At 35.0% G+C, this 8,919-nt stretch overlaps 1 protein-coding gene across 1 annotated transcript; it reads right to left on the reverse strand.

The window, feature by feature from the left end:
• Positions 1–2,432: 2,432 nt before the first annotated feature.
• Positions 2,433–7,536, reverse strand: LOC18447261 (protein NRT1/ PTR FAMILY 5.2). Its single transcript, XM_020675336.2, has 5 exons — positions 7,382–7,536; positions 6,898–7,020; positions 6,133–6,350; positions 3,965–4,542; positions 2,433–3,490 (listed from the first exon to the last, which is right to left on the reverse strand). The coding sequence occupies exons 1-5, from the start codon at positions 7,437–7,439 to the stop codon at positions 2,602–2,604; spliced, it is 1,866 nt and encodes a 621-aa protein (XP_020530995.2). The 5' UTR covers positions 7,440–7,536; the 3' UTR covers positions 2,433–2,601.
• Positions 7,537–8,919: the final 1,383 nt, after the last annotated feature.

Here is an 8,919-nt window from a genome sequence, read left to right on the forward strand (position 1 = left end):
AAAATAACCCAAAAATAAAAGCCAAGTGCATTATACAAAAAATTATGGAGCATACTATACATCTACTCCTTGGGCTAGATGATCTATTCCAGAGAATTTTTTCAATTTGAAAATTTGCTTTCCACCTAAAAATCACTACATGAGAAATTTTGAAGTTTAAGTTTTCTAACACTTAGATCTAGCCGTCAAAAAATTGGATGGTCTCGAAACATTATTTTTTTCAATTAATTTATTGAGGTTAGTCTATGCATAGAAAGGTTACGTCTAAAAATTTTGAGGTCCTCCGATTGCTCGTACATTCGATGTCACCCAAGTGAATAAGAGGCGGTATGCTCCCACATAAGCCTGAAATTTTTCAGCAAATATTCTAGCATCCTTGAGTACATGCTCCATTGGTAAAACCCTTATCTAGGAATATTAGGACTTAAATTTTAGGGGTGTGACCTTATCGACCTAAGCAACCAACATCAATAAAAGAATTAAAAAAAAAGAAAAAAATCTTTCACATTTTATATGTTCTTGAAAAATATAGAAATTCCAAGTAAAATCCCATAAATTTTTAAAATTTACCCTTTTTTTTCATATTTATGGCCATACCCATTTTCTCTGTGTTTTATTGTTTTTTTGTTTATCCCCAAAAAGACATTTCGGACTTAAAGAATTCGCTTAGGGCCTATAGCTCTATTAGGTTAGGTCCGTAAGGTTTATAAAGGCTCCAAGCCTTGAGGTGCACTTGCTTGGAGACTTTGTAGGACCCGTTAGGTCTGTAAAGTATGTTTTAATGTGTCGTTAGACCCTCTAAGCCAAGCCAAAGGGCTTGAAATCCCCTTTAGATGCGTAATCTACTACCATAGTGTATATTATGACTTTTGCATAAAAAATGCTTTACCAATTGCATTTTTCGAGCTCAATAGGTCCTTTATGTTGTATAAAGGCAAAAAAATATATCAGATCTCTCCGATACTGTGTAACGAATTATCTCATCTAGAGTTACAAAGCCTATTCTTACTTAGAAAAATAAAAAATAAAAAAAACAAAAAGGAAAGCGATAATGAAAGAAAACGAATTAGGGGTTTTGGTGAGAATTGGGCTGCGCATTTGGTGGGACAACCTTATCCCTATAAATCCTATTTCTTGGTCTATAGAGGCCTTAGGCAAGTGTTCAAGTCCATAAAACCCCAAGATTTGGGGCCCATATGGACCTAATATGTCTGTAAGGGCTATATGGACCTATTAGGTCTGCGAAAGTCATTTTGAGATTAAAAAATGAAGAAGAAATAGGTGTAGGCGTAAATTTAAAGGAAAAAAAAAGAAGCTAAGGTTTGAAATGAAAAGTAAAGGGATATCATTAATAAGAGATTATCTCTTTTTTGGTTTGTCAAATATAAATATTTTGAAACTCAAAATCCAATTTTTATTTTCTGAAAACACTTCATCTGGTGATTCTGAAATAGATCTCAAAGTTTTAGTCAAGGAAAAACTATGAAGGAGCTCATTTACCTGAAGAAGTAAGTGTACAATATGCTCCTACAGGAACATGTTATATGGCACATATATGCAGAATTTTAATCATGAAATTACATTCATTGCTTGACTCATAATGGGTGTGCAACATGCATGCCATGGTATGGGTATCACCTTAAGAGGTAAATCTGAAGGATTAATCACTAAATAACCCTTAAAACAACATAGATTTCTTTGGACTATATCAGATATTTTTAGGATTTTCAATGAGAACATTTGGACTCAAAAATTCATCATATATCTCTTATTACATAACCCTTCATACTCCTTTATTTACAAAAATTCTAAATGAATAGAGGCTCCATGGTCTTTTTGGACAATTACCGGTAGAATTTTCAATGGCTACAATATCAGGGTGTGTGTTGAATTCTCTTCATTGTAATCTCAATGATCTCAACTTGTGACAGATATAGTATATCCAAAGGAAAATAGTTTTTCAGTGGGAGTGAAATCACTTGCTTTATGCATGAGGTGTAGGGCCCTCATGAAAAGTAAAAACTAAAAAAATAAAAAATGAAACTGAAAAATAGTTAAAAATAAGAAAATATTAAAAGAGGCAATAGAAATGGTTAGAAGACTAAAGAAGATGAAAAGAATCTATAAAAGCTGGATTATTAAGAATTTTGATTTAGACCTAGAATATTTCATAAGAATTAAGAAAATAAAAAAATATGAAAGCTCCAACTCATCTTAAAAACTATCAAAATCATCTAAGAACATATTTCTAAGTAATATATTAGCATTTACCTTCTTCTTTTTAATTTTTTTTTTATATTTTCTGCATCTTCTTTTGGGGATGTTCAAGTCGCCCTCGAACTTGCCCCAACTTGGCGCGGGCCTTGGCTCGGCCTCCTACTATACTGACTGATTACAAAGATAAGAATATCGCCCATTTTCACATAGGCCTAAAGTAACATTGGTACAATTTCATATACTTCAAAGCAAGTATAGAGGATATTACAGGAGACTTCCATTCTCAAAAAGAAGCAAGAATATATGTTATCAACATTTGAATTTCAAACGTGCGTGAATTTCATTCTTTACCACACAAACATGTAAATATACAAATATCAGAAATTATCCTGGTCTCATATCCTTAACCAGACCGCCATCGTCTACGACCGATGTCTTTAGTGCCTTCTCTTGAATTTTCTGCATACCAAGTCCTTCTGCTCTATAGACATAAAATCTGGCCGCTACTAAGAAGAAGATGAAATTCACTATGTTTAAGATTGCAAAGAAAGCATAGTAATAGTCGAGATGAGAGTCGTTCAAATTATTGAGAATCCAACTCTTTTTACCATGCCTTCCTGTGACATATTGCACAATTGTGAGAAGGAAACTGCTAAGGAAGTTCCCAATACCCATTGTAGTTGAAAAATATGAAGTTCCAAGACTTTTCATGCTCTCTGGTGCTTGATCATAGAAGAATTCCATCTTTGCAACCTCTAAAAAGGCATCAGCCACTCCCAGGATAGCAAATTGTGGGACTAGTATCAATATGGTGAGAGGGATCGTCCCCTTGCGTTCTACTAGATCATGTTCCCTCGCAACACTCAATCTCTTTCTTTCGATCAAGGAAGCGACTATCATTACGACAATGTATAGAGCAAGGCCAATTCCCATACGCAGTAGCATTGATATTCCTCTCGGATTCTTTGTATATCTCCTCATTACAGGGACAAAGACCCGGTCGTAAATCACTAGGCTAACCAACATAGAAATGGTGATAAAACCTATCAAGCTTGCAGGAGGGATCTTGAAATGAGGACCCACACTTCTATTCAGGGTGGTTGCTTGTTTCAAGAAAAGGGTATTGGATTGAGCTACCATTATGCTAGGCACAAATGAGGCAATCAGAAATGGGATCATTTTTATAATCTGTTTTGTCTCTTCAACTTGGGTCATTGTGCAAAGCATCCAAGGAGTTTCAGGGCCACGCTTTACTGCAGCTTTGTCAAGAAAACTGCAAACAATAGGTCATGAATGTTATTAAGTACTGGAATTTAGAACATCAGAAAGACATTAAATATATAAATATATATATATATTCCAAATGGGCATCACATCTTTACTGAAGTATAAGTTTTGGTTTCTTATGTCTTTTCTTGTGAGCAGATTCTACTAATTAAGTATACAACTGAACTTTTACTTTAAAAACCATTGTCAAAACATCATTTCAAACTTTGGTCTTTGGTAAGTAAAAGTCCTTGTGTGTTATTTAAAATCTTTCATATATACCAAAGTGAATATTTTAAAATCTTTTTACTATATAATAAACTAAATAGTACAAGAACTTGCCATTCATTCCCTAATGTTTGGTTCTCAGTTAGTATTAGACTCTGGACATCCTAGTAAAATTTTAACAAAATCAAGCATTCCTATGGCAATGGCTCTCACTTTAACCCTTGTCATGGACACAAACCAAACTCTCACATACCTTAGCTGTGGTGTTGGATCGATCCTGCATGAGCCCTTGGCAACATAATATGCAGCATCCAACTCATGGAGCTCCTTGCTGTCATCAGGGCCCCTAACATTCCATTTTCGAGCAGCAGCTACCAAAACGTGAAGCATTCGGGTAAATGGGCTCCCAGAAGGCAACTTATGCCTATAAAACGGCGTCCCGGCGACAAATATACAGATAGATATCAAGAGTCCCGCTGTTGGTAAAGCATAGCCCAGAGTCCATCCAACATTATCCTGAATGTATACAAGGATGGTATTGGCAAACAAGGTCCCAAAGAAGATACTAAACATCCACCAGTTGAAGAAGGAGAGCTTTTGCTTCCTCTCTTTAGGGTGGGATTCGTCGAATTGGTCAGCTCCCATGGTGGAGATGTTAGGCTTGGTGCCCCCTGTGCCGAGTGCAAGGACGTATAGCGCGAAGTAGAAGATCCCAATTTGGAATGTAGAGGCATGTGGGGCGGAGCCTGCATTGCAGTCTTGATTGTTGCTGTTGCAGGCCGGGGGGCGGAGAGCGGGGAGTGAGACCACAAGTGTGAGCAGACACATTCCCTGTAACATGAGGGAGGGTGAGGACCACTTTGGAATTTTAGCTCGTGTTAAAGCATTTGAGCTAGTATTTATTGAAGCCGTGAATCAGAGAGAGAGATCAGTAGCAGCAAAGGATTGTTTGAAATTTCATATAGTACCACGAAATTCCAGCAATTACTGGGAAAAACATGGCTCTTTGTGTGTGTGTGTGAGAGAGAGATAGTGTGTGTGTTTGAAATTTCTAGATTTGTGTTGGTTCTAGGACAGTGAAGGCTCTCTCTCACACACACAGTCTGATTTCATGAAGTCCTACCTGATTTGGGCTAGTTCTAGGTAAGGGATTAACGAGCCTTACAGGCTAGTCTGGCCCATCAAACACTGTGAAGGGTTCGAAGTCGGCCCATGTACGTTGGGCTGGGCCTTCAAGGCCTACCCAGCCAGCCCCATTTGCACCCTCATAAACTACAGTATCACAACCAGGAAATAGGCCTTAATACTAAGCCCAAGTCCCAGCCCATTAAGCTTGCCAGCCTGAATTGTCCGATGGACCCCATGAAGGGTCGGGCCTTTGCGTCCAATCAGGCTGGCCCACACACGGGCAAGGCCCATTTACATTCTTAGAACTATTGTTATCAGGATTGGACTTATGCTCAAACCGGCTAAGGAATTGGTCAACTTAAAAATCAATTTAATCGGTGGTCTAATTAGTCAAAACTTTTAATATATAAATAATTAAAAAAGATTAAATTCCAAAAATTCAACTAAAAATAAAAAAACATTAGGTAAAATCATTTAAAATTCGGTTTAAAGTCGCAGAGTTTTCCAAAATTGTCATAAATATAGCTATATCCTATTAACGATGACTCTCTCTTATTATTTATTATTATCTATCTCCTATTTTGAGGGGCTCTCTCTCTCTCAAAATCCTTTTTTTTGAAAAAATAGATGTTATAATATATAATAGACATTAGCATACCCCTTGATATATAATAGACATTATAAGCATAACATTTGTCTATACTAAGCATCATTATAAGTCTGTTAATGTATTGCAATTTCACTTCTTATTTTTTAATTCAATGTGATATTTTATTAACCGATGAAAATAGGAATTGTGCCATATCAAACATCCCTAACCACCATCACATACCATCAGATTAATTATGACCACCTTGTACCAAAGTTAAATAGTCTCATTGTATACTTTTCTTTCAAGTATTGAAAAACCTTTAATTCAATCATCTCAGCTTGAACATTATGGTTGTAGAAAAAATTAGGATTTCAAGTTCTAAATATAATATATTTTTTTAAAAAACATTTCTAGACTATCCATTTCGCCTTAAAACTGAGTGTTTAAAGATCCACAAGATCTATACGATCTTTTAAGTTTCAAATTTTATTATCGGTGTCAGAAAATAATTTTCAAGCCATCATGAAAATTTCCATAGCTGAAAGTACTTTCCATACGAAGAATTGAAGTGTGGCTTTATTTGGCTTTCATAAAACCTAGGTCTTATATAAACCTCATCCTTTATAATTATTAATATTTAGTATGACATTGATTGTAAATGCATATAGTACTAGTAATAGATAATGGGAGGAGGAGATTACTAAGAGATAAATGGCAGAGGAGATGAGGAAAGTCCAGTAACGTCCTAAGTAGGCGTCAGCAATGTAGGCACCAATGATGGGAGTCATCCAAGTGGTGCCAACCCAATTTGTCACGCTCCTTGAAGATGCCACCGTACCCTGATGTAGCTTATTTGTTAAATACAAAACCAAATTTGAAGATATTCCATAATAAGCCATCCTCTCAAATATCTCATACCCTACAACCATAAATTAAAACAACAAAATTAGTATAACTGGGCTCCTTCAATATCATCATAACACCCATAGAATGAACGGCAAGAGATTATGAATTTAGTTATTGTAATTTGCAATTATCCTAATAATCATGTATGCCTTCATAATTTGAAAAACTGTAAATCATTAGTAATAATAATAGCTACTTGCCATGACTCTGCCTCAAACATAAAGGAACAGCTCTAGCAGGCAAGCCATGAAAAGCTGCATCCCTCTCCCTTAACCATACTACTTTTTATTTTATTTTGTTCTTTACAAATATCCAACACAACACCTTAACTCTCAAAAATTCAAAATAATGATTCATGGTTCCTCATTTTCTTAAACCACCCATTTTTGCTCTCTCTCCCGAGTAAATCGTCTCAGCCAAGGCCTGATTACATTGGCCGAGTCGATTTTTTGAACACTACTTTAATTAAAGGTGAATCCTAGTTAGAGGAAGAAGAGATGGGAAATGAAAAGCAATACCTACAGTGAATGTGAGAAAATAAAAGGTTTGGGGTAGCTTACCAACGATGAAAGAGCAGCCGGTCCATCTTCCAGTTTTGGAGCGGAGAACAGGGCGTCCCTTCAGATCTACTGACCCATCTTTTGTGAAATCATCTTCCTTCCCACCTTCTCCATTCTCTCCTTCTAGGAAAAAGTTTATACAAGGGTGCAACCTTATAATGTGGAACTACGGATGCCTTTCAAAAATCCATTGGAAAATGTAGTTTTAATGTTGAAAAACTTTTTGATTGATCATCTCGGCATCGAGATGTATAACTATGAAAAATAAAAAAAATTTAAGTCTTAGAAATAATACATTTTACAACTTATTATCTACACTGTCCATTTTCATGATTTTTATATGTTTATAGATCTACTTAATTTTAATTATTTTTTAAATTTTAAAATTTTATAATTAGATATAAAAAATAGATTTTGAGATAACACCAATAATATTTTATATAAAAATTATATTCCATGATAAAATTTAAAAAGGCGACCTTACCTCTATTATGGAGGCGTCCGTACGCCAACCGCACCCCTCTTTCTAAGCTGTTTGCCATTTGGGTTTCGGGAGGAACAGATTCATCCCAATTTCATAGAGAGAGTTTACCTTCAGAGCATGTTTGAAAATATTTTTACATGAAAACTATACGTTACAAATGGTTGGAATGCGACGAACTATATATGAAACTTTTTCCCAACGAGTACGAACGAGTTACCTACTCTTGGGGGCCGTTTGGTACTTGAAAATCTATTATAGGAAACATAATATGAGATTTACCATGTTTAGATACGACTGAACCGTAAGATGTTTCTGTACACTTCAATAATAAAAAAATAAAAATAAATTACGCAAGATTTTCTTAAAGTACGTAAAATTTATTACGCACAATATAGCTGTGAATTTATTATGCGACTCAACGGTTAATCTAACTACGTGCATCTCTAGCCAAAAACATCCTCTATCTCCTACTATTCTCTCTATGTACATCCATTCTCCCACCATTCTCCATTTATTCTCCCACCATTCTCCCTCTCTCATGCATATATAGGCGTTCGCATATCCATTTCTCCCACCATTTTTTCTCTACTGTGTATTTCTATTTCTATTTTCTCTCTCTAAACTCCATTTCTATTCATCCATTTCTCCCACCATTCTCCCTGTCTCCTACGTATATCCATTTCTATTTTCTCTCTCTAAATTCCATCTTGTTTGCACATCCATTTCTCGCACCATTCTCCCTTGCATACGTCCATTTATATTTTCTCTCTCTAAACTCCATTTATATAAGTTTTTGCATATCCATTCTACACTCTCTTGTGCACATCAATTTCTGCATCCATCTATAGTCAATTCCATCATTCTCCCTCTTTCCTACTCATCCATTTCTATTTTCTCTCTCTAAACTCCACTTATATAACTGTTTACCCATTCTACACATATCCATTTCTACACTCTCCTCTGCACATCCATTTATGCATCCCTCTATCGCGAATTTCACTATTCTCTCCTGCTCACATCCATTTCTATTTTCTCCATTTATATAAGTGTTTGCACATCTTACATACCCATTTTTACACTCTCATGTGTACATCCATTTCTGCATCGTCAATTACATCCATTCCTGCACTCTCCTATGTACATCCATTTTTGCATGTGGTGGCTACACTATCCTGTATACATCCATTTATGTATTCCTTTATCGTCAATTTTGGTGGCAGTCGTCATCTTAAGCTAAATCGTTTGAAAACAAAAAAAAAACATAAAAATGATTTTTTGATAAATTATATTTTATAATGATTTTTTGATAATTATATTTGATAAATTATAATGATTATTAAATATTTTGAAAAAAAAGAGGAAATTTTGGGGATTAGGGTTTAGATAGAGAGAAAAAAGTGATAAATTATATTTGATTTAAATTATAATGATTACACTTTTAGAAAGAAAAAAAAAAAAAGACTTTTTAGGATTAGGGTTTAGATATAGATAAAAAAGTGATAAATTACTTATAATATATTACCTGTATTTTTTTTTTC

This window comes from Amborella trichopoda, chromosome 7 (genome assembly GCF_054954075.1).
Source record: "Amborella trichopoda isolate Santa Cruz 75 chromosome 7, AtrichopodaSantaCruz75HAP2 v2.0, whole genome shotgun sequence".
In the NCBI taxonomy this organism is placed as follows: domain Eukaryota; kingdom Viridiplantae; phylum Streptophyta; class Magnoliopsida; order Amborellales; family Amborellaceae; genus Amborella; species Amborella trichopoda.

Coding starts and splice junctions, on each gene's coding strand:
- LOC18447261 (XM_020675336.2), bottom strand. CDS start 7,439: ATGGCAAACAGCTTAGAAAGAGGGGTGCGGTTGGCGTACGGACGCCTC. Junction 6,351..6,897: donor CGGCTGCTCTTTCATCGTTG/GTAAGCTACCCC, acceptor TTATGGTTGTAG/GGTATGAGATATTTGAGAGG. Junction 3,491..3,964: donor GATCCAACACCACAGCTAAG/GTATGTGAGAGT, acceptor TATTGTTTGCAG/TTTTCTTGACAAAGCTGCAG.